This window comes from Archocentrus centrarchus, chromosome 4 (assembly GCF_007364275.1).
Source record: "Archocentrus centrarchus isolate MPI-CPG fArcCen1 chromosome 4, fArcCen1, whole genome shotgun sequence".
NCBI classification, from domain to species: Eukaryota; Metazoa; Chordata; class Actinopteri; order Cichliformes; family Cichlidae; genus Archocentrus; species Archocentrus centrarchus.
The window spans coordinates 17,086,117-17,112,647 of record NC_044349.1 but is presented as its reverse complement, the minus strand read 5'-3'; the positions used below and the strand labels follow the sequence as shown (position 1 = coordinate 17,112,647).

The following is a 26,531-nucleotide window of genomic DNA, read 5'->3' as shown; positions in this document are numbered from 1 at the left end:
TTTTCTGTGCTATAATCCAGTGCAGACTTCTGAAATTCATCTGGGGTTGTTGAGCAGCAATAATGTGCCAGAGTTAAAAAGTAGACCTGAAGATTATTTGATGATTTCATAAAGTTACTGGTATTAGGTACACTTGTTTAACTGCATGTTGCTGTCTAATATCTAATCAGCTAATCACATGGCAGCAACTCAGTGCATTTGGGTATGTAGACATGGTCAAGACGGCCTGCTTAAGTTCAAACCGAGCATGAGCCAGTCTGAGTAGTTCTGAAACTGCTGATCTGCTGGGATTTTCCCACACAACCATCTCTAAGGTTTACAGAGAATGAGCCAAAAAAAAAGACACTATCCAGTGATAGCTTCTCCTTTTTGGTGTCAGAGGTCAGAGGAGAATGGCTGATACTGGAGACCACACTGGATGCCTCTACTGTCAACTAAGAACAGAAAACGTATCTATAATTGAACAACAGAAGATTGGAAAAACATTCTCTGATGAGTCATGATTTCTGTTGCAACATTAAGAATTTGGCATAAACATAAGAGCACGGATCCATCCCACTTTGTATCAACAGTTCAGATGGGTGATGGTGGCATAACGATGTGGGGGATCTTTTCTCAACACACTTTGGGTCCCTTAGTACTAGCTGAGCATCATTTAAGCACCACATCCATCCCTTTATAAGCACAGTGTACCCATCTTCTGATGGCTGCTTCCAGCAGGTCAACACACCCTGTTAAAATGCTCAGATCATCTCAAACTGGTTTGCCACACATGACAGTGACTTCTCTGTACTCAAATAGCCTCGACAGTCACCAGATTTTAATCCAGTAGAGTACCTCTGGGATGTGGATTCACATTATGGATGTGTAGCCAACAAATCTGCAGCAACTGCGTGATGCTGTCACATCAATATGGTCCAAAATCTCTGAGGAATGTTTCCGGCGCCTTGTTGAATCTATGCCTTAAAGAATTAAAGCAGTTCTGAAGGAAAAAGGGGGTCCAACCCGGCACTAGCATGGTGTAACTAATAAAGTGGACAGTGAGTGTGGATTACTGATTATCAAGCTTCAAGTCTCTGCAATTTCATTTTCAAACATTAGAACTAAATACTTTACTTTTTTTTTTTTTTAAATGGGTACTTTTAGAATTACTGCCCACTTACACGAGCACTAGTTTGAAAAGTGTGTTAACAGAACGGATGCTTTTATAGATTCTAAATATGGATTTTTCAATGCTCATTTTTTTTTTCTTTTTAAATCGAATGATGACCTAAAATGGCTTCTTTCTTCACACTCCTGTAAAGACAGCATTTAAAAGCCAGAAAAGAAGAAAAGAAAGGAAAGTTGGGCGAGCTGCGGGTGAGAAATGCTGTATAATTTGTGGCTTTAATCAGACATGGACACGTTTGGTCCACATTTTCTTCTCACTGAGCTCCAAAACAAACCACACGACAGCAATTCCTAACAACATCTGTTTAATGGTCGGAGACAAAAGAAAACAAAATATAGACAATCTGACGATGCAAAGAACATGCAATCTGGTAGTTAAAAAAACAAAAAAAACAAAACAACAACAACAAAAAAAAAAACACATGGATTTAACACCCATGTCATTTTGAGACAGACAGTGCAAAGTCATGGGGCTGCTTAACAGTCTATCATCCTTAGAAAACAAACAGGGGGAAAAAAGTTGTCCGAGACACGGGCAACAAACAACGGGGCTTTTCCTCTTCATTTCACACACATGTACAAAGATACGTGAGAGGCACATGTTTTTGACAGGTAATAACCACCTATGGGGTGTTCATGTCAGATTTTAAGCAGTCTTGTCCTTTTATCCAAGTTAGAAGATGAACCAATCATCTCAAGTCTTCTATGAGTCTATAAATTCAGAGTTCCTGTTTCCTGATGAGAAGCATTTGAAAATTAACTGCTTGGAAGTTTGTTTGTTTTTCCTGCTCAGTATACTGAGATTCTGTTAGAAGGTGTTTCTTTCACTGCATGTAGAGTAAATGCCACCTAATGTTAAAAACTATAAGACTTTTATTTTATTTTTTTAAGTAGAAGTCCAAATGTTTCAGTGTTCTTTCATATTTCCACAATATAAAGCTCAATACTTCCAATCACAGTGAGGAATTAAAGGGTCAGAGGAAAATAAATGACATCACAACACAAAACACAGTCAAGGCCCCTGCATGCTTTTCATTTCATACACATCCTCTTTGTTTACTAGACTCAAGTCATACAGTGTAGTCGAGTCTCCAGAAGCTCACAGGCAACAGAAACTTCAAGTGTGCAACTTAAGACCGCAACTTAAGACCGATCTTTGCTTTTTTTTTCCTCTGTACTTTCAGTCAGGCTACGGAGCAAATTCCTCGACACTTGTAGGAACCGCAAACATTACGAAAACCATCGAAAGCCACCTCCGACATCTCCTCTAAGGTCAGTAGCATCAGCAACATCTCTTTCCACGAAGATCCCAAGCTGCATCACACCAAGATACTCAAAAAAGTCAGACAGTCTGGGATGAAGCTTAAAACACAAGCTAAATAATGTACTCTCAAATTCTGTCAAAGCTCTGATGCAACAGGCAAAAATTATGTAAGCAAGAGCACAGCGAGCGCCCAGTGGATGCTTTACCTCAGCAGCAAGACTTCACTACAGTCCCTCTGAAAACACCCTTTAAATTACCTTCACTCCTCTGGCCAGGAAAATAAGGGAATAGTGATACTGGCAATATTCCCTCATAAAATAACTTAACATGCAGGAGGAGCAAAATGATAGAATCAATTTTAATTTAGCTTTACTAAAAAAAGTGCCTCAGTAGACATCCTACAGGTCAAAGTTCCTCACTGGATTCAATCTGGTGCTATGAGGTATGCACGTTTGCAAAACCCAAACGAGGTTTGGCGTCCTTGCTTCTACAGAGAGAAACTAAGAAATACCAGGAGAAAACCCAAGTGCCAATGTAAGTATTAATCTATAGCCATATGGGAGAGCATCATGGTGAGCTACTATAAATAGTGGCTCTCAAACTGTTCTCTCATGCCGCCCCTTCAGAAACCAAAAAGCCCGACACCCCCACAGTCAAGATGCTGCTCCAATACACCCCTCGGTTTGAGAAGCACTGCACTACAGCATTCAAATGTCAGTTTTTCCAACATTGTAAGGCATTCAATTTTTATTGTTTTTGTAGTGGAATTTAGACTGTGCAGGCTACATATATAATCCCCTAACTTATTTTAACAACATTATGCTAATATGAAGTTTTCAGTGGGACGACATTACAGGGTAACTGTTAATAAATGTGAATGGAGATGAAAGCAAACACAAACAAACTGGTCGTCATTTTGACCAACTTTTATCACAAACAGTACTCAATGTGGAAAGACAACGCAACAGAGCAGTGGGTTATAAAGCAAAAGAACAAACACAAACAAACAAACAAACAAAAAAAAAAAAAAATCAGACATCAGTGAAAGAGCCGTCGTCATGTCTCGGATACGCCTTTAAAGAGGTCGTGGGGTTTCCCCTGGCTTCCTCCGGGGCTGATGTGCTGGCTCTGTGGCCAACAGAGGAACCGTGTGGAGCCGCCAGACGGGAGTCCTGGTACATTTTTTTTGTGTATTTTTTTTTTTTTTTGTTGTTTTTTTTAAAAAGGCCTTGATCCTCCTTTCAGGGTCAGAATCACACCCTTCAGTGCGACGCAAGTTCAGAAGAGGTGGAGGAAGAAATTCTTGGCAACAAGAGAGGGAAGAGGAGGGAGCAACAGCCGCCTTTTGTGTGCCGTACAGATTGTGGGGGTTGAAAACCAGTGTGTCTGAAGGTCATATTGCACAGTTTGAAGGAAAAGTAGAGGCAGATGTGTGACTGGGAAGTTAATGGCTGTTGAGAGCTGTTATATGGGTGTTGAAGCGGTGTTTTGCTGTGTTGATCAGTGTTAAAAAAAAAAAAAAAAAGAAAAACACAGAGCGCAGTGGCATTGTCTGTCTGGATCTTGAGCTGACAAATACACACACATACGCACACACAGGGCTGAAGGTAGGACATGGCATCGTCTATGAGTCCAGAGAATCAGCTGGAGAAGAAAGAAACAAAGACATGAGATAAGACAGGAGTGGATATAGGGCAGCTCTTTCATCCTGGAAAAAAGTGGACATGAGCAAGCCGTTTCCTTTTTCAGTAAATGGAACAACTCATGACTATAAACTTTGATCAAAGTGACTGCACACTGAGGAAAATTAGGCTTCTGTTTAATGTGGTTTGTGTTTTACCACAAACATGGTACAAATATACTTTAAAGACATGTACACTAATGAGCAAAACAATTATTTCTCCACACAAAAACCACACACACAAAAACATGTTTAACTGAAACCTATCACAAAAAAAAAAAAAAAAAAGTCAGTAAAAACAACCATCAGCGCACCATTGCCCTCCACTCACCTTCCTGTGGCGGGTCAACACTGATCTCCTCCGTCTCCTCCGTGTCATCCCTCATCTCTTCATCTTCGTCTTCTTCTAGCTCACTGGCGATGAGCTGGCGGGCGAGCTTGATGTTCAGGCCTTCATTGTAGTGCATCTTCCTCATCATCTGAAAATGTTTCTTTTTGGCTACAGAGGACAGAGACATTAGAAATGACTTTAATTTGCCAAAAGCAACGAGTTTAAAGCTGACGTTGTTGTAACCGCAACGATGAAACAGACTTTTCCCATCATGACTCATGGAGAGGTTGATGCACTGTAAAAGCATACAGCAACACTGTCCTGCATCTAGCATCAGTAGACAATCTACAATAGTTGAATATACTAACTATTCAGCTATGTCTGCAGCAGCCTCGGCTGGTTTTCAGTTGGTCTAAAATAATGTACAAGAGACATAAGACTGTTAAAAAAATCATCTCAAGCACGGCATGACCTGTAGTCTGGGCTTTGAAGTGAGGGTCGCTATAGCAACTAAAAGAAGAAAGCCAACCTCGCCACACAGAAGCCTCGACAGCTGTGCTGATCAGCTTCACCGACATCTAAGAGAAATTTGTCAAGTCACAGTTTCAGACTGAAACACACTGTCCTTCACCCATGAACAACTCAAAGGACTTAAGTGCGGCACAACCAGCCAAATTACATTCCTCCCTGTGGTCATTGAAACGCTCTGATTGGCTTTGATTAGCCCACACTGCATCCTCGAGGACACTGATGACCTCCAGCAGTGAGTCACAGTGCATCTTGTTTACACGACTCGTGCACTTCTTCTGTTTGATCCAGTTGCCTTTTGTGTACTGTAAGCACTTTTGTGTGGAGCCTGTTTGAGACCTAACAGAGGCGCTGCTGGCCCATGTTGGTGCCTCAAAGTGTCAGTGATGCGGCACTGGGCAACTCAGCATTTAATGCACACATCTGTGACAGTAAAGGTTACAATGAGCTTCATTCAAGCAGCAGCAGTTTCTGATGCGTGCAGTGACAACATTGGGCTAATTAAAGTCTGACACAAACACTGAATGTATGTTAAAAGCATTTAATATCATTATTATTGATTGGAACGCTGTTTAATTAATAAAACCCGGACCCAGATAAACTGCAGAAAGTGAATGGATCAATGCTTACTTCTAATATCAAGGATAATATCCTGGAAAACAGTTCAATCTCATCTTTGGGACTGTTCATCAGACAAATTAACTTTATTTATAAATCACAGAGAACAGATTTGTTGAGGTAGAAAAGTCAGATATAACAGTGTTAGAATACTGTAATAACATCAATATCAGCAAGCCCATTAGTTTTTTCCTGCCTTGTTTTAGCAAAAAAACAGATTTTAGACGTAGATTTCAGTCAGTGTTTGTCTGCACCGCACTAACACTCATCTGCAGTTATTGTTTTTTAACATGTCTTATCATCCTACTGTGTCACATGACTCAAACTGTGTGCCAAAAACTGCTGATGCTGCTCTTGCAGTTGGCAGGATATTGACCGGATTTGAGAGTTTCCAGACTCTTCTCTGGCTGTTACCTGCACGGTCCGGATATAAATATAAAAGCCAGCAACAATAATGGATTCTGTGTGTGTTTGTATGTGTGTAGCTCCACTTACAGCTCTGCATCTGAGAGAGGTGTGTGCCTGAGAGTGTGCACAGAAGGGCAAAGTCAGACAACGGTCAACAGTATGCTGACAGAGTGTGTATGCGTGTGTGTCTGTCTAGAGGGAAGTCAGCAGAAGGTCAAGAGCACGCAGAACACTTGAGCTCTTTCTCAGTCTGCGCCCTCTCTGCCAGCACTCCACTATGGAGTGTCCCTCTGCATTCAGTCACCTTCACAGCCGCACAGAACACTTTGCGTTAAGGTGGAAGGAATAAACAAACAAGTGAACTGCAGGACGAGCTCGCTAAAATGAGCTGAATATTCCACTGGAATCTCATCAATGAAGTTAAGGACGTGACCGATTTAAAAAGAAAAAAAAATGTTTACCTTGTTCTTCGGGAGTGAGCTCCTCTTCCTCCTCCTCGCTGCTCTCCTCCTCCTCCTCTTCTTTCATGAAGCGAGGATCTGAGCCCTCTGCTGCCACCAGCCTTAAGATGGAAACAGAAAGGGAATACATTAGGAGATTTCAAACCATTCCCATTTTACTTTTCTTCTATTGTGGTTTATGCACTCATGTAATAAAGCCAACTATTTACAATCAGGAAATCAGTGATAGAAACTCACTGTGATAAAAAAAAAAAAAAAAAAAACCTGTTACTGTGGAGAGAAACAAAAATGGAGAGGCATTAGGGGAGGTGGAAGAACGAGTAGGCAGCATGAAAAGCGTAGAGATGCGAGAGTGTGAGTACTCAAGCATGAGACAAAAATAACAAAGAGCTTTAACAGAGGTGGAAAAAATGAATAATGGTTCATGGCTGAGTGGATGGTAGTGAATACGTGAAACTGCCCCAGGGGAAGCTCCAATTTACTGTACAACTGCTCTCCAGCCAACTAGCCCGGTTCAGCTGGAGAGAAAACCATCAATTTCTCCACTGTTCCAACATGCTGCACCAATACTGGCATCGTGAAGGTGAAGACAGGAGGAAGAGAGACTGCATATCATATACAGTGAATAAGAAAGGAAGGCAGTACAGCTAAGAAAAGCTGGCTGACGGATGACAGGAGTGAGAGAGCGGATGCTGGTAGACGAGGATGAGCGCAGAGGAAAAAGAGCATCTGCTGCACTATCTGGAGGGTTTAGTGTAAAACAATGGCTGGCACTCATTGCAGAAGCAAACAAAGGCAGCTAATTGACTTCCAAGCCCGAAGCTAATCGCTACAGTCTGTAGAGCACACACTCGAACTAGCTCATCCCATCCCTGCGCTGATGCGCTTATGTAAGCACAACAACTCGCAGCAGACACATTTCTCAAGCTTCCCATTACCATCCACATCACAGCTCTGAGTGGCTTTCTTAACACAGACCTTTCAGATCGCAGTTGGTGGAGACAATAAGATGTTATCCACACTCCTGCTTTCCATTTGTGTCCATGAATTATTGTACAAATCACTTCTTTGTTAAACATGCCGTCCTTCAATATGCTCTCAAGCTTTAGCTCCTAATTCAGGATTTTTATTCCTAGAGATTAGATGTGGACTGCATTCAAGTTAGTTTCAGTAATATACATGCTGTAAGATGTTGAGATTTCAAATACATGTCACAGTGGCTTTAGCAGAGGTTTGCCTGTATAGAGGAATTTTTGGCAGACCCCAAAAAGGGTTTATATCCACAGTCTGTGGAGAGGAAGAGAACCTGCTTTGTTAGCTGGAGTTTCATTTGCGTAAGCATAATAGACTTTTCCATAAAATAAGGTACCTCAGACTCATTCCCTTTACTATAAGTGGATCAATCATGTTTACATCTTTCCTTGAAATTCAAAGCTGAAGGTAAACACTTATAAACCCACTGCTTATTGTTCAGCAGCTAGTGCAGTGAATAAAAATGCAGGAAGCGCTTGCATGAAAACAAACCAAAAAAAAGAAAAAGAAAAAAGCTGCAAGCTGATGTTCACATGTCTGTGTACGCTGTGGACAGTATATAAACAATATGGATTCATACAGGTGTGCTTTATACACAAGTATAATATGAACAGAAACACACAATCATATAGGACATGTGCACGCACGCACACACACACAATGGCTACATCATAAATGCAGAACACACCTTCGTCTCTTTAATGCTACAGTCACACTAGTAAAAACAGTGGTTGGAGGCCACAGAAGGAACAAAATTATTGCGACCATGAACTTGCAGTCTTGTTGCCTTTAAAACGCTTGCTTCAAAGACAGGGACCAGGTCTGTGACCACTCGCAGTCAGTTGCCATCTTCAAAGCGATTTCGAGACAACGATAAAACGGCGACAAGACGGAGTCAGTCTGTTCCTCTACAAATAGTGACGCTGCAGGATGGCGATTTAACAGCAAAATGACACAGGCAGTCAACAACCTTGCTTTTATACAGGAATACAACCAGAATACAACCAGCTGAGTTGAGTCTCTTATTGCAAAGTGATACATTGCAGATGAGTTGCACTCACTTGCACAGAGTGCCTGCATTTATAAATTAGACAGCAATTATTTGCCAACCTTCACCAACCTGAGAGTGATTGCAGTCAGTCAGAAGTAGACCGTAACTGTTTGGAGACAGGTTGCCTCCCACTACATGACTTGTGTGATCACCTTGCAATCCAAAATGGTTACCAGGTGGTCGCTGAAACTACTCGCAATAAGTCAAGGAGAGCGGGAAAAAAAAAAAAACACTTGATGCAATCAGCAGACAACCTCAGAATTTTTATAGTTGCACAGAGGCTGCTGTCCTGATTGTTACTCTAGGTAACTGAGCCATACAGTGGCAGTATATTCTAGACAAAGAACTTCCAGCATACTTCTGAGTTAAACATGTTTACAAATAAATGGGACAGCTGTTAAGAAAAATATAGACATTCATATGTTTATGGAGCGGAGTGTTCCTACAAGTTCTGTCACTGGGACTTATGGGTAACACTGCAGCAAAGTGGCGCCAAGTGTCTGAAAGCCATGAGTCATATTCCTGCTGAAGGACAAGGATAATAGTGTCTCATCGAATGCACCCCCTCTCTTCATTTGCATTCTGCCTTCCAGCGTTAAAGTTCAGTTCTTACTTTGATGCCAGGTCATCCGCTGCAAGTCCACTTTGGCCGTCCGAGTCGCTCAGTGCCCCTTCATCATCGTCATCCCCAATCATCCTGAAAGAAGTTTATAAAGTGAATAAAATGAGGAATGGAAGGAGGGTAGGAAGAAAAATACTTAAGTCATAAACCGTACAGCACCTATATTGTTCAGTACACCAAAAAGTTTATCTTAAACTCTTAACCTGTTGTATGGTGTGCTGGGTTCATCGATTTTCATCAGACCGTAATCTTTGTCAGGTGGATGGTATGTGGCCAGGATGTTCATCTCATCCCATTTCTGGGACTTCTTCCTGTAAAAAGGATTAAAGAAGAAGGGTTAAGGAGACAGTCACTCAATGTGGATCACTGCACACTAGCTACCATCCCAGTGCACACTTTCCTCCAGGGAGAGGAGCAACCAGATTTAATCTAGGACCGAACGTGCCCCAGTTTTCACTCAGACCACATTATTTTGGGAACACACACGGACAAAGTCCCAGAAATGTCATCCGTACCAGTTTGGATCCCAGCAGCTACCAGGAAGTGTCACGGTCTTTGCTTTTGTGTCACGGTTAACACATCGCTGATGCGGGTGAGAGTTTGAGTGGGTGTTGAGGCTTATCAGCCGTGAGTGAATGAGGCCAAAAGTCCAACAACTGACTCATTTGAAACAATTGTTTTTTTTCAAGAGCTGATTCTGGTTCCATCTCCCTTTAACACATCTGCTTCTAATCCCTCAAATGGTTTTATTCTCATCTGGGGAATAAGGTTTTCACCTCAGCATGCTCAGCCAGGGGGTTTTTTGTTCAATATTACACTAATCCTTGTTACCCTTTCAAATCCTTAGAGGAAATGAACTGCGACAAAGATGGCAAATCAGTGCTGAATTTGAATTTTTGCTCAAGAGGATAAAGAGAACACCTGCCACCTGCCAAGAGGAGAGGTGCTGGAATTTGTTTTAACTCAGAGAAGAAGATGTTATTCCACTGCCAAGAGTTTTGCACCTTCCCGAGCTGCTATACTTCTGTAGCCTTACTTGTAATCATTTCCACTTTGCATTTAAATTTCTTTCCTCTTTCAGTTTATTCTAAGCCAAGGAAGTTTTCTAACTTTTCACAATTTTAACACTTCTATTTCCAGACAAACTCAGCCAAACCTAGAACCATAATTCAAGTTTATCAGCATCTGGTTAACCTACCTCTGCTTTCTTCTGCTAAGGTATCATGGTTTTATCTTGTTCATGGAACAAAATGTCAATTATCATGGAAGACAGGAAGGAGTGGGAGGCAGGAGATGCTTAATCCACCGCCTGCTGCTACAAGCCTGAAAAGCTCCACAGACCTGATCAACACAGCTGCGTTACAAATGAACAACAAATCATGAATGAAGTGGATCATTAGACTGTTTACATGAAAGTCAGCTTCAAAGAGAAGTGCTGCGTTCATGTTCATTTCTAAACAGACGGACTTATGCTGGACTCAGATTACAAAAATTTTTTGCCTCTTATGATGGTGACTATGTCAGATTAGGTGACTATAGGTTGACAAAATCTTGCCTTTTCATGCCTGAGACACATGACGGCACGTATCTCCTCGATCAATCGGGCTTGCTGTCTCTCCTGACGTCAAAGTTGTCATTGGGAAAGAGGCCATAGTTAATGTTTTTGGGAAAAGAATGTAAACAGACCATCCCCCCCCCCCCATTCTGCCAAGGTACATGTGCAACATCATTCCGCTTATTTCGTCATGCTGACAGGGATACACAGCTGGGCTTTAGAAAAAGAAAAATCTCATCAGCTGGCAAAATGCTCAGTGCTCACGAACCTCACAGAAGTGACAGAGGTGTTACAGAAAACCCCCTCAAAAACTCGGACATACTAGCTTATTTTTACTGTCAGGATGTTGTTAGGTGTTCCTGAACTGTTGGGGCACTTCACCCACTGCTGTTCCTGCCCAAAGCAACACCCTGCGCCGTCCGGGCAGGGTTGAACCTGGTTTAATGCATCTGTAGGTTTTCAGCAGGTTTCCCATACATGGATAAGGACTAATCTCAGACTTCAATTCTAAGAACTCCACTGGTGCTACTTTCCCACCGCTGAGGAACCGGTTCGCGTGCCAGTGCCAGTTCCCAATGAACCTGCGAAACGCTTAAGAACGGGCCCGCGTTCCCACCGCGTTTCTGTGAACTGCTCCTTTACGTATGAGTGTGGGCGGGTCCTCGTCTGGACACGGAAGCCGAAGCGCACAAACGTGGGAGAACACGCTCCCCTTTCTTGTGCTGCAAATACGTTTGACGGTCCAAACCAAACTACTGCAGCATCTATGTGCAGCACAGAGAGAAACACAGACAGCAATTAGAGCAAGACGACAAGTACGCACTTTGTGTCCTTTTATCTGTGATCTGAACTGATACAAAGCAGCAAGTTCAGCCTTAGAGCCCAACCTAATACACAGCCGTGAAAATCGCTTCGCTTTTCTCATGTAATACACATGTAATATGGTAGAAAACTTGATGTTGAGACGGCAGAGTCACGCCCTTCTGCCGCTTTCGTCACGCGTTCTTGGTTCGAGACCAGCTAGCTTGCGGGGCCGGAATTGAACCCGTTTTTCGGCCGAACACTGAGTGTTTCGGCGGTGGAAAACCCGCCTAACGGTTCAAATCACGGCACGGGCTCCGGAACCCTGTTGGTGGGAAAGAGGCCTGGGAGAACAAGGTGTCACACTGAAACACAAAAAACTGAGACCGGAACAGAGCATAAGGATGAGCAAATGTCGCCACTGAACTAAACCTTCCAACTGTCAAGTTCAAGAGTTTTGTGTAAGATCTTTTGACACCAGATGGGAAAACGAGCTGCACTGTGTTAACAAAGTGGCCGAGTGGTTGAAGAAACTACTCTAAACAGGCGGACACACACAGGTCAGAGTTTCACTGATAAAATACCCTTGACCAACACCCACTATACTCTGTAAACAAAAACAGCTGCTTTTTGTAATGAAATGCACAATGTGCACTTTTATAAATAATAAATATAGCAACCTCAAAGGTTTTATCTGCATCAAAAGCTTTCTGATCTGAGACTACTCTGGCTTCTTTCAAGGATGAATTTGTCTTCCTTCTACTTGGGAATTTTTTTTTTTTTTCAGAGATGGTAAGACAGCTGCAAGAGTCAAATCAGAAAACACTAAAGACAAGGACAGCTTCATCAACAACATAAAAGCAGGCTCAGGTCTAAGAAATAAACAGGATTTTGTGCATTACAATGTTTTTCCTCCCTTAGGTCTAGTGTGCCATATATAATTGCTCAACAAAAAACAAAAGCAGACCACCCTGTTTGACCCCCACCAAGTCATTAAGAGCATCACTAAAACTGTAACGCAAAGATGAAGCACCTGCCTCTGCAGGAGAAGAAAAAAAAGAAAGAAAACAGGACACCATCAACTACTAGTACACACTAAATATAGAGCTCTATCTCTTATGTGATGATGACTTCCTCTCGAGGGTGGTCAACAGCTGGCGACACAACGCTTCAGGAAAACTCATTAAATAGAGTGAGTCATCACTGCGAGCTGAGCCGTGCTATCAGGTGGCATAGGCAGAGGGCGGTGAGGAAAGGTCCAGCCCTGTGCCCTCTACCGCAGCACGAGCCCACCGACAGTAACGGCAGCGGGCTCTTGTTTTTACAGAGGTCACTCAAAATGCACAAAATACACTGCTTCCAAATACTCTACGCACGAGAATCATGACCTGGCTCACGTGGACAAAACAAAAAGGAAGCGCGCCAAAGGGAACAGTTAATTAAACCAAATTAAAGTGCCGGATTAAATATTTACAACACAGAGTGTGGAAAATTAGCCTTAAAGCAGTAGCAGCCAGGGAAGAAATGAGGGAAGAGATCATCAGTTTTTACTGTCCCTCCCAGTTTTACTTTGGATTTCAGTGATCATTTTCTTCCTTTTCTTTTAATCAACACTGATGGGGACCACACAACTGAGTCGAGACTGAAATGAAGGACAGCGTGCATCTGCTTCTCAGTTAACTTTGGTGCTGATTGTGGTGGTGTGAGAGAGGGGGAAAAAACCCCGAAACAGACTAATACCAGGTTTCTGTGATAGCAAATAAAGAATTCTAGCATAACCTCCTATTAAATCCATCTGCTGACTGTTACAAAAGTGTTACAAAAAGATGTCTGTCAACTGAACTAAACCACATGTGTAAAAGTGGCCTACTTCTGCTCATGTTTACAAAGGTCACAGCCCAATATTCTGACAATCATTAGACACGACAGCAACTTTTTAAATGGCCCACTTGGCAGGTCAGTAAAATGAAAACATAATCAGAATTTAACATTTTAGATTTTCTCAATTTTTGGGGGGATACACACACAACACAAGTGTGTAGACCCTCGGGTACAGCACAGAGAATGATTACACAAAGTTTGATAGACGGCCAGCCAGAATTAGGACGAAAACTACTCCTTAAGTCCCTCTGATCTGCTCAAGACTGTAGAGAAAAACGTTCAGAGAAGAAGCAGACGAGGGTGGAATGCAAATTAAATGCGCTAGCAACGACGAACACGTCACAAACCCTAAACTTCAGAGGTCAAATGTTTCATTTTGTCTGAGCAAAATTCCACTCACAGGCGGTATCATACTAAATTACTGCCCATTTCTGTGTCATGAATAAATGAGACACTAAAGAGTGATGATATCTGGGTACTTTACTGCTTCTGCGGTCACACTTTAACTCTGTAGACAAGAGTTTGTCAGACACCTGTTGATCCTGCCTTTTCTCCTCGGTGGAGAAGCTGGCTGGCCGACTGTGTTTCGGGTTGAAACTGGAAACACACCTCTGACCTGCACAGAGTAAAATGTCCGAGAGCTTCACGAAGTTTTGTTTACTGTCCGTGTTTTGGAAAATCAGAGATTCACTGCCTACCAGTCAGACTCTACATCGCACGGTCAAGCTGAAGCCTGCAAGACAGTGAAGGAGAGGTCGAGTTTCATGGAGGCGTCAATGAATTATATATGACTGGGTGTGAGGTTCAAACACTACTGTTAACTAAATAGCAGCGGGTGATTGAAGGGACAAGAAATAGTGCTGGTTTTTAGCAGCTTTAAAAATGAAGTGGATAAGGATAATCCACACTTTATTTACTGTTTTTAGATCTTTTTTTTTTTTTTTTTAATACCAAATGCACGTTTACTCTGTATTCTTAAAAAGGTTCATCTTTTTAAACTTTCCACTAAAGAAATCTGAAATACGGATAAGTTACAAATTCGTAGCAACTGTCATAAAAAAACAGTCCATGAATTGCTGGGATGGCAGATCATGTCTGTTTCATCTAAAAGGTGATTAAAAAACAAATTCTAAAAGCTGCACTGTATTGACCGTCAACCACAGAGTTAGACTCGGAGTCCGCGTTCTGATTAAGAAAATCTATGAACTGCTTTAACTCAGGTGGTCACGTACAATAAAAGAATGCTGGATATTTGCAGAGCTAGTTCAGGATATCCTGTTGGCAGTGCGAGCTGGTGGAGTTTTGCACAACTGAAAAAGATGAGAAGGAAAAACACATTTGTGTTGTTGTCGAGCTCAGTGCAAGCACTGCTGCTTTATACAGGGGAAGAAACGAAGCTTACCAATTATTCTGTGAATCAGAATAAACAGGGCAAATTATTTGGTATATAGACCACCAGAATAATCTAAACTAGAACCACTGTACAATGAACCTTTAGCAAATAAATGTACTCACACACCCTTTTGGAAGATTTAGAAAAACCTGCACAATAAAGTATCACAGACTCATTGCTTTAACTATATGCATACCATTGCTGTAAGTTTGTAGCAACCTCCCAAAAAGGCCCATTTGCAGCAAGAAATCCTGCTTTAAAACCCTAGAAGATTCTGCAGTCGGGTTTCATTGTGCACAGAAAGTTAAGTCCTATTGAAGACTTTGTTCAAGCGCTCCAGTTTTTGCAGCATTCCATCTTCCTGTATTGCTTAACCATTTGATTCTCGCCCAATAACCCTCGGAATAAAGCAAACAAAAAAAAAAGTCATTATTATATCACGTTTTCTTTATTAGGAGCTCCTCTTAAGGTTTTTGTCATCCAAAATTATTAAAATGTTTTAGGACATAACGTTAATGTCTATACAGGCACAATCTGCACGCTCTGTATGCAGACAGTGTTGATATGGTACAGCTCGAGTTCTCCGTGGATTTGGTGCTTGGCTGCACACGGGATCCATCCAGAAAACTCTTTTTCCTCTACTTCCTCATCACTCAAAGAGAGGCTATTTTTAGAACAGCACAGAAAAAGCTCAATTCACTGTTGGGTTAGGAATTCACTATTAACTGCCATCCTGCTATGGCCTAATTTCTCACGCTGCAGCTCAGAGAGAGCTCCTCATGTCTAGACCTGCTGGCATGGGATAAACAGTGGGCACAGTGAATGGTAAATCACACAGTTTGCCTTTGCCAAGTAAAAAAATGTCTGGTCCCACTTTCAAAGTAACTGGTAAGACATGTGGAGAGCACAATCATAAACATGATGAATGCTGATATTGACAGAGTCCAGTGAGCTCCAAAAAAATGGAGCAGCATTTGGCAGGTGGGTGGTGTTAATAAATATCCATAACTGTAAAGCACGCAGAATTCAGTTCATGTAGAGCCTTAAAAGCTCTCATATGGTGTGTACATTAATTTTAATTGACTTCATCACATCAACATATTTTACATTGTGTGCTGTAAGCAGGGTTCACTTTTAAAAGTTCAGCAATGCTTCCTTTAAAGCTTGTGCACAAATGTGCTTTGCAGTGACGTAAGCTTGCTCAAGGGCTCTGTGAGCGGTTCAGATCCTAATGGGATCCTACTGAGGGATTTGAACCCCTCACAGTGCATTAACCTTGACAACTTTCTGTGCAAAACTGCACCTTTTTTCTTGCTTCAGGTATTCTTCCCACTTACTTACAGACTTCAGTTCAGAGCTCAGATGTCACACACAGCTAAAAATACCCAACTAAGTCCCCATTTTTCATAATTGTGCAGTGCCACAGCGTCACAAAGAATGCAAAGGAATGCTTTTTTTTTTTTTTAGCTTGTGTCCACTCCTTGATCATTCCATGGCAAAACAAAACAAAACAAAAAAAAAAACCTTTGTTAAAATTTGACCTTACTGGCAATAATACAACCTAATTCAACAGCATCAAAACTCTGCTTACGCACAATTTCCCAAGGGCAGAGAGGAGACGAAGAGTTGGCTGTGGAAATGACCTAACCTGGCCGGTCATTTCGTCTGTGTTCGCTGCCACAATCAAGCGCATATTAGAAGGTGAGGCTCCAGTCAGAGAGACACTAACCTCCAGCTCTTGCCAACTCAAAGCTCAAGCCAAGTACCTAACAGCCAACAGGATGGCTGATTTAGCAGTTCTCTGCACTGGTTTCTGCATATCAGCATTTCATTAGGGACCCCAGTCACATCCCTAAACTGTGAGACTATTGGCCCACTCTTATTTATTTGTCCTATAATGGTCCTGACCGAATCTGAGAAGCCTCCCCCCGTGCCATTATACATGCTTGACATCTTAGCTTACTTCTAGTGGTTAGATGAGCAGTTGCCCTGGCCAACATGAGGCTGGAAGTTAAGCCAAACAACGCAAGCTATCCATAAAATCTGATACACAGCTGGAATCAAAGGTCGCGTTATATGTGTTTAGAAAGCAGAGGTCATACTGACCATCATGAACATTCAACAGCAGCGTTATGAGAGCTGAGTGTGTCCCCTCATAGCTGATAAGGATCACGCATTAATCACATCAAACTATGCAAGTTCGATGGGGCGGGAGGACATCTACACCCTTCTTTTTAGAAACCAGTGGGATTCGATAAGGTGGGATACTGTCACCTGTTCTCTTCAACTTATATATGGATAACCTTTCTAAAACACTAAACAAGCAGAATACTGGATGCGTGATTGGGCAAAGCCTTATTAATTATTTGATGTATGTGGACGATTTAGTTGTTTTATCTCCTTGCATTGCCAGCTTGCAGCAGCCGCTAAGGGTCCATTTGTAGCACTATATTGAACTCAAAAGAGTGCTATAATGAACATCTCAACTAAGCAGTATCTGAAGCAAAAATTTTCCCTGTTTGAGGGATAAAGTTTTAAATGTGGCAACTAAAGTTAGATATCTGGGTCACATCATCAGGGATGACAGCTCTTTTACAGCACATTTGCAGTGCACTTACAGTATACCAAAAAATGCAAAAGCTTCAGGTGGCGTAAAATGATGCATTCAGGATCTTGCTCAAGCTTCCACCATGGTTAAGAAATGTAAAATGTAAATTTATGTGTCGATTTACTGAATCAGAAAATCTGATGATAATGATGCCTTCTTCAAGTGATACAGGACATTTCTCTTGCATCTAGAAACACTTGGAATAATTCTTTATTCTTTGTTTTGTTCCTCTATAGTCAAATGGACTATAATGCCTTAAATAAATACATTTCTTTATCACATGAGGACAACCCTGTTTACCACAGACTGTAGCTTCAGTGTCAGGGTCAGACATAACATTAAGTGTTCGTCAACAGAGAGGCGAATGGAAGAGGACGCAGATCTGACATCAGTTCCGGGCAACGCATTTTTAGTTTAAAGTTTAAGCAGTAGAGAGAATGTAGTCTAGCAACTGATTATGGTGTTTTCCATTATGGTATAAATGGTGTAGCTATTGATCACCTTAATATAACCTTTACCAGATACAGCACCATACAGTATTTACAGTGTGCGTACTTTTTTTTTTATATGCACAGGATTTTCTTAATCCACGACCTTAAAACAAACCACTTGCTTCTTAAAAACCTACTAAGACACTGGGAGAGAAGGTTTATCAGATTAATAGGTTTAGATCCGCAATCCTCTCGCAATAATATAAGCCTGAACGTCCATATAAAAGCGCGCCACTTTTGTTTAACTTCATATTATTTTCCCTATCATGATAATGGTCATCTGGCAGCTGTTAATATCACGGTAACTGCTACACACCTCCTTTAACTACTGCTGATTCATGCTGCTCGAAAGTGGCAGGTACTGGAACCTCTAACTACCGGAATAACCGACTGTTAGCAGCTGTTACAGTCACACTGCCTGTCGTGACCGTTATCACTGGCTAACCTGGGTAAACGTCAAGGGTTAGCGCTCGATTATTCTTGCAATCGAAGTTTAAATCAGGGACGAGACGCCACAGTCCAGCAGTTGCAGGAAACACCCAGAAAGTTGTGATTCCGGCAGCACACACTGCCGGCTAACATTAACAGCCAATGAGGTGACAGCGGGGTAATGGTTAAGAAAGGCTAACAAGTGTTTAGCCATCGTTAGCTAACGTTACCTGGCTCCCAGCCTCAGTGCAGCTCAGTAAAAACTTACTGTTGGTCATCCTCCGAGAGCCCGGGGACTTGTTCTGTAATCTCTCTTGGTGGGTCGTCGGGCAGCGACTTGTTTGTACCGCTGTTCTTGTTTTTCAAGATGCCTTTTATCGGCCGGGGAGCTGCCATTCCCACACGCTGACTGTCAGACCGGGGCTGGCTTTTTGGAACTATTTCTCCTGCGCTGATTTTCTTATTCTGTGATTTCTACGATTCAGTTACTAAACACAGACTCTGGTTTAATGATGCGCTCCGTCATAACTCAATGCGCGTCCTCAAACTCGGGAGAAATCTAGTCAGGATCCTGCATGTCTACTATTTGTTCTCTGACTGGCTGGGCGGCGGGGTAACAACAGCTCTACTAGCGGGTCGGATCGACGCGAACCATCGCGAGGTTTTTAAAACGAGATTTCATTTTCATGTGGTGCTGCGTTCATGCGCTGGGAAATTAAAATTTAAAGAGTAGGCTGTCAACTTTAATTCACAGGGTCAATTCTACAAAAATGTCCGATTTTGGGATGGCAAGATGTCTTGAATTAGAAAATATGAAATATTTTAATATGACATAACTATGAAATTATGAGATAAAACAGAAAAATTCTGATAAACAAGAAGAGATAATAGATTTACCAAGAGGAATTCTTTATAGAGTTTCAGGAAACATGTGAAAGTAAGCCAGATTATGTCATCATTGTAGTGTTTTGTTTAAAAATAACAGACTTTTCTTATGACACAATTCCAGGAAACCATTACTTTCTTTACATGTATTTTTTAATAAGACTGGCGACCTGTGCAGGATGTATCCCGCCTTTTGCCCCATGGCAGCTGTGATAGGCTCAAAGAGGTTTAACTGTTCAAATAACATTTTGTTTTATTTTAAAATAGAACTAAATTGTAACCCTAAATAAATTTTCAAGCTTAATATTTCTGTAAATGCCAGGATCACAAAAACTGACATTTCCATAGATTGACCCCATAGCAGATATTTTTAATTAGAATAGCACATGTTTCACAGGGGACATGTTTCCAAATATCTAAGGGAAAATGTCAAATCACTTCAGCAGCATGATCCACTTATTTGCACTCTACATGCATTCCCCTCTTTTGTGGGTAAGTGTCTGAATTGGTGCTCTGCTCATGCATGACTACATAGAGCTCATGCAGCTGAGCCTGTGGTGGTTTGCATAGCACCCATTTTCAGCTGCTCAGAACATAAAATTTTTGTTATTATGGTCATAGTTAATAAAATCCCTGTTTTCAAAATTGCCACAAATATACTTCAGCTATAACCCGTGAAATGTGATTTTTGAAGTTCAATCAAAAAAATGCGGCTTTTTTTTGCCCTTGAGTATATTTCCCTGTTTTTCAAGATTTCCCCCTGCTCCTTGGTTCAGTCAGTGACACATTAAATTTGCTCTTACCTTGTACATCATTTCACATAAACCCTGTAAAAGTCATATCTCTACAGTGTCCAGCCTTAAAGTAAGGTGTTCCTGGGTTATTCAATTGTAGTTATATTTCCTACAGCACTTGAAGTTGCATAGACTATGCTTTTGTAATAAATTCCTCCTTATTGTATTATTATTTACCCTTCTAGTGGTCTAACTGGTGTTTACAGAACATCATCATTTTACCATTTGCTTTGTTTAATTTGTTGTCTAATACTATTTTACATTTTCTTTCATTTAAAACAAACGCCAACTGCTGTCTTTAACCATTACTGGGAGTGTGCTGCGTGAGGACACATGTTGCATTAGTGCTCTTAGCTTCCAAATATAAGCAATTTCCTCTTGCGTTCACAAGCACATTTTCAAATATATAGGCTGACTATATATCCATGACTTCTGTCTTCCTGCCCTTGTTTTAAAATAAAAGGCAGAGATTATGCAGATACAGAGTGATAAGCTCATTAGGCCTCTTCAGTTGTCACTCAGGCACTGGCCATGGTGTTTCATGCAGTTGATGGGAGATCCACATGCAGCTGGACTGATGGGTGACAGATGTGGATAGGACTCTGTATTCCCCAGATCCAAGACTATCAGGCCATGGAGTGGACATGCTTTCTGACCATAGTCCACGCTATGTTCACCTGCTTCTACCAAGGTTTCTGAAGGCTCTGAAGGCAGCAGCAGTGGGCCGGCATCAAATTTTCAAAGGGTCACAACCTCCAGGATCACGCCAAGCCAAGCTCAAAAGGTTTTTGGTGATAAAGAGTTTGAGGATGAGGAGTTGGCTGCTCTCTGCAGCTGCACGAATGGAGCACTTTCTGGTGTCTCGGTGGGCAGTTGATTGGCACAACAGGTGGTATGGATGAACTCCCACTGTTCCCCAGGATGTACCCCCATTTCCAGCAGTGAACCCACCAGGTCCAGATGGTCTGCATTGGCAGCAATATACAGCACCACCTGCAGCTAAAACCTGAAACTGCAGAAAGAGAAAGTTTAACTAGATATAGACGGAATAAAATGTTTTGTTTGTGCTGACACATTATGGTTTTTCTGCAGAAGAAAAGTCAAATTTCTGATCATATTACTGACTTGTCTTCTGATGGGTGGCTCTAAATGGTCAATCTGTGGGCTCGAAGACTGGGGTCTTTGTTCGTCCTGAGGAAACTCCACCCACCCATCCCATGTGTCCAAACAGAGAATATTGTGTATGAAGAAGGGCGCAGCAACCTAAAGCTTCATGTACAAAACTTTTATTTTCACATGAAAATTATCTTTTCTATGCAGTACAAGCTAGAGGAACAGAATGTAGAGTTATACAGCTAACTCAGTATAATCCAATACAAAGTAATGCTTTGCTTTAGGGCTCAAGATGCGATCCCATTTGAAGCATTACATATATCATTAAATTATTTCCAAAGTTTTAAATAATTAGCTCTACAGGACTCACAATAAAACCACGCTTTACAGAGAAGCTCTGAAGATGCCTTTTTCAGTGCCATGGTTGTCCAGCCAGCATGTGTGCAGAGCCATAATGTGCTCACTGGGATATCGATTTGCACAGATACCAGAGTTTGCAGTTTGGCCACAGATGCATGAATCAAGTTCTGTGATTGGTAAGGTTTCTCCTGTCACAGTATTGAACAGGCACATCCCAGGCCTTTGCTTACTTTGAAACAAACCTCTTCTTTCTATCAGTGGGAACTTTGAAATCTGTAATATAAATGTCACCTAAATTAGTCAGATTCACATTTTTATATATCAGCAGGGGGCAGCATGGTGGTTAGCACTGTTGCCTCACAGCAAGAAGGCCTGGTTCAAACGTGTGGAGTTTGCATGTTCTCTTTGTGTCTGTCTGGATTTTCTCCAGGTATTCCGGTTTTCTCCCACAGTCCAAAGACATGCAGTTACTGGGGTTATGTTAATTGGTGATTCTAAATTGCCCACAGGTGTGATTGTGAGTGTGAACGGTTGTTTGTCTCTCTGTGTTGGCTCTCGATCTGTATCTTGCCCTATGACAGCTGAGATAGGCTCCAGCCCCACTGCAACCCTGAAAAGGATAAGTGGAAGAGGATGGATGAATATATTAACAGCTGCATTATGAGTTTGGTGCCACACAGTGGTTGTCATCATACACAATCATGTAGAATAAAGAGCCACCTTATTTAACTAAATGCAAATTATACTGCAAGCACTGACCTGTTTGGATATATATGTTACAACTCCTTACCTGCAAGGTCAAGAGGCCACAGGGAGTATAACACAAATATGCTGGCAAACCACAAACTGAGTCTCGCAGCTGTGTGTTGGCTTATCTCTACCACACAGTATTAAGACTATTATAGATACAAATGTATGAATGACTAAATTAAAAAATATTGTTATAAATATTACACTAGGATACATTAAGCTTAGGATGTAGGATTTATGGTAGGATAGTGTAATTATATGACAAATGTTTTACTACTTTCCTCAATTGTTTTCCTGATGTTTTTTAAACTAAACTTACTTTAACCAGGCATTGAATGGCTCCGCCACTTGTGATGCCAAAGTCCCATAGAGCCCAGCCATCCTGCAGTGCTCCAGCACCATAGCTCAGCTTCAGATACTGCTGGACCTGGTGGTCATGGGACCAAACTGCTGTACAAGAAAGTTACCTTGCAGAAAAGAGCCCAAGTTCAAATTTGTGGTGGCACAAGAAACAAAGTTCTTGTGTCCAGGGTCTTTAGCTGCATTTGCTTTCCCATGTAAGATGGATAAACAACAACATTTTCCCACGGTGAAGAAAAATCTTTGCACCAGTGTTATCTTCATCACTACGTGCAACATTATGCCAATGATAAGCCCCTCTAGTAATACATTCATATCATTAGCTAATCAAAATTTAATCAAAACTTTCCAAGGAAATATTATTACCTTCCCCATCTGCTTCAGGTCCACCACAGTCTGATTTGGAGGGATGTCAAAGGGCTCACAGAGGCCGCCACAGCAGTAAAAGACCTTCATTTGTCCTCTGTGTGTTTGCCCTCCTCTGCAATGCTCTGGAGGGACTCAGGAGGGTGTGCGGTTCATTTCTTAGAGCCAGAGTCTTTGTGGTAAGGGGGGTGGGAGGGCATGCTGCTCTGCAAAGTGAGACTTTGTGAAAGCAGGGAGAGTGAGAAGGAGAGACCATATTTCTCCCATATTGGCTTCTCTTCATTGGCTCCCTGTTAAATCCAGAAGTAAATTTAAAATCCTTCTTCTTACATACAATGCCTTGAATAATAAGGCTCCATTTTATCTTAAAGACGTCATAGTACCGTATTACCCCAATAGCGCACTTCACTCTCACACTGCTGGCTTACTTGTGGTTCCTAGGATATTTAATGGTACAGTATAATGGGAGGCAGAGCCTTCTGTGAAACCAGCTCCCAGTTTGGATTGAGGAGACAGACACCCTCTCTATTTTTAAGATTAAGCTTAAAACTTACCTTTTTCCTTTTTCCTCCCCTACTTATGCTGCAATAGTCCTAGGTTGCTGGGAGATTCCCATGAATTTTTCACTCACCTCTTTTTACTCTGTTTATACACCACTCTGCATTTAATCATTAGTTATTATTAATCTTTGACTCTCTTCCACAGCATGTCTTTTGTCCTGTCTCCCTCACCTCAGCCCCAACCAGTCGCAGCAGATGACTGCCCCTCCCTGAGCCTGGTTCTGCCGGAGGTCTCTTCTTGTTAAAAGGGAGTTTTTCCTTCCCACTGTTGCTAAGTGCTTGCTCATAGGGGGTCATTTTGATGTTGTTTTTTTCTGTAATTATTGTCTTTACCTTACAATATAAAGCACCTTGAAGCAACTGTTGTGATTTGGCACTATATAAATAAAATTGAATTGAATTGAATTGAATTGACTTCCACAAGGTTTTAAGACTTTTTTTTTTTTTTTAAGTTGTATTTCTTTTTGTTGGTAGTAGCAACATACATCTTTTTGAAAGTTGGGTAAATTCTTGTCTCCCTACAAAATGCAGTGAATTCTTCAAAAGTTTGAGTTAAAAATGAATTAATACAAATTTTAATATATAAAAATCATCTATAAATAAATAAAGTCTGTTCCAGTATTTGTAGGTAAAAATCTGGGCTGCACGGATTTGCTAACTGGAATTTATGTCAACCGCACACCTGACCTGCCTCTGTTTTAACAGTGACTTCAACACATGGGACTCTTGGTCACAAAGTTCAGATGTAGTTAAGTATTTGTTGCCTGAAGGACACAACACTGCAGTATGAACACAGCATGCACAGAAGCATATTGTGATTCTAATTCTTGATTTTCTTGAACTTTACTGCATGCTGTAAGCATGGCTTTTTTCACTCTTCTGTTCTCTTGCTCTCAGGTAAAGCACACAAGCAAAGAAAGAAGGGAACAGTCACAAGACAAAAGGTTCTACAAGTATATGCGTGAGTTCATCTGGAAACACATCCCCAACCCCCAACACTCTGACGTCAGCTCTTTGCTCTGCCCTTTATTGAATAACGAAAGGACAGCCTGCCGGTTTCACATTGTGTTCAAGGTTGGAGTGATTTGAAATGCTTTCAGAGGTTTATAGTTCTGTGAGATTTAACAAGAAGCTGCTCATTTACACTTGACCTTTTAAAGTCTAAAGGAGATCCTGGTTTCCTTTTTGTTCACTGTGAAATAAAGTTTCACGAGATTCTCGACCTGTACTTTATAAACATTCCTGTTTATAGACACAAATGAGGACGCACATGAAATCTGAACATGGAAATTTTGTTGAGTATCGTATAATCCATGAGGGTAATGCAAAGAAAGAAAATTCACATAAAGGTTGGTGCTTTAGTGGACCACACACGATCCTTTTTTTTTCTTTTTCTATTTTATTTCAGATGTAACTTAGTGTTCTATTAAAAGGTTCCCATACCTCTTTAATAGCTTTTTAAAAAATTAAACCATGAGAACTTTACACCTGCTCATCTGCAGGTTGCTGATTTTTCTTTTTTAATACACAGCAGTTTTTGCTTTGGGTTATTTTTAAATTTATTTTAGGGGATATTTGTCTCTTGAAGTGCTGGTTGATAAAATGAGAATGGAGCACCTTTAATTTCACTATTTTCTTAATCACTAAATTAAATCTTAAAAAATATAAAAGCAGTTTTAACTGTTTGCAGTGAATATTTTTTACTTGGTGGTGAAGATGTGACTTTTTTAAAATGAAAAATAATAAGCAGCAGTAAAAAAAAAAAATGCAATTAAATTAAAAGTGCTCATTAGGAAGCATATTTCTCTTCACAGTGTGATACTTTAGGTCCAGGTAATAGTTGTGGCGGTGGTATTTAAGGATAGAGGGTACAGTTTCAGCTTGTTCATGTTCATGACTTGGGAGAAATTTCTCTGTGTGCTGGTGTTTGTGCAGATGTTTTTGAGCTTGCTTATTGCTGTAGGCAGTTCCTGTATGCATGCCAGTATTGTAACGTTTACACAGTATTATCCATTTGCAAGTGCTCATCATGTTTAATGAAAAATCACAGGTTAGTGGCTATTTCCTATTTTCATTGCCCTCCTTGTGTTAATGCAAATGTATATTGGCATACGTGAGCTAATGCTGACTGACGTGAAAACTGTGTCCATCTTATTGTTGCTTTGGACAAAGACATGCATTACAATTAGCACATCAAAGATTGTCTAACTTTTATTAATGGTTCTAATACAGCGCTTTTCTACTCTGCTTATAGAACATGTCTTCATTCACACATTCATACAAGTACTTTTTCCTCCATCTAAGTGCTTTATATCTAACATTCACACACACAGTCACACTCCAGTAAATGCATCGGGAGGAACTTGGGGTTCAGTATCTTGCCCAAGGATACTTTGGCATGCAGACTGGAGCAGGCAGGGATCAAACCAACAACCTTCCAATTAGTAGATAATCTGCTCTACCTCCAGAGCCACAGCCACCCCATAACCCCGTTGATCAAGTTATACAATGAAAATTGAAACCCACAACACAGTTTGTCAAAGTAACAGTTCCACCTTTTGTAATGGGTTGGATGCAAGGAGAGCGAAAACACAGACTCAGATCAGATTAAACTGCCTGAATGCTCTGGTGCTTGTATACAATCTGTTCAGAGTATAGTTCTGTACTGCAGGGTTATTAGCAACATATAAGAAGCCTTTGCTTTACTTTTTTAAACACAGATTCTTTTCCTACTCCCCCCCCCCCCCCCCCACCTTTGTCCGGTGCCCCTTTACACTGTGGGTAACAAGGACTGTAAGTCAGCCAATCAGCTTTTTTGTTTTGTGTTGGGACTTCAGTCACTTCAGTCAGAGCAAAAACTGATCCTTTCAAAGATTCGTGTCACTCAATATCACAGCCCAAAGAACCTACATTATCTGTATACAGTTTATTCAGATATTAATTTTTATTTGTTTCTTCATTAGCTCACTATGATTTGATTCACTATGTTCTACACAGATGCACCAACCACATGACTCCA

At 41.1% G+C, this 26,531-nt stretch overlaps 1 protein-coding gene across 1 annotated transcript; it reads right to left on the bottom strand.

Annotated features, from left to right (window-relative positions):
* Positions 1 to 1,466: 1,466 nt before the first annotated feature.
* ppp1r2 (protein phosphatase 1, regulatory (inhibitor) subunit 2) lies at positions 1,467 to 18,968 on the bottom strand. Its single transcript, XM_030727936.1, has 6 exons — positions 18,593 to 18,968; positions 9,370 to 9,477; positions 9,158 to 9,241; positions 6,462 to 6,562; positions 4,447 to 4,614; positions 1,467 to 4,078 (listed from the first exon to the last, which is right to left on the bottom strand). Exons 1-6 carry the CDS (start codon positions 18,718 to 18,720, stop codon positions 4,059 to 4,061), a joined length of 609 nt encoding a protein of 202 aa, XP_030583796.1. The 5' UTR covers positions 18,721 to 18,968; the 3' UTR covers positions 1,467 to 4,058.
* Positions 18,969 to 26,531: the final 7,563 nt, after the last annotated feature.

Coding starts and splice junctions, on each gene's coding strand:
- ppp1r2 (XM_030727936.1), bottom strand. CDS start 18,720: ATGGCAGCTCCCCGGCCGATAAAAGGCATCTTGAAAAACAAGAACAGC. Junction 4,615..6,461: donor GCTCACTCCCGAAGAACAAG/GTAAACATTTTT, acceptor TGTCCTCTGTAG/CCAAAAAGAAACATTTTCAG. Junction 4,079..4,446: donor TGTTGACCCGCCACAGGAAG/GTGAGTGGAGGG, acceptor TTTCTTCTCCAG/CTGATTCTCTGGACTCATAG.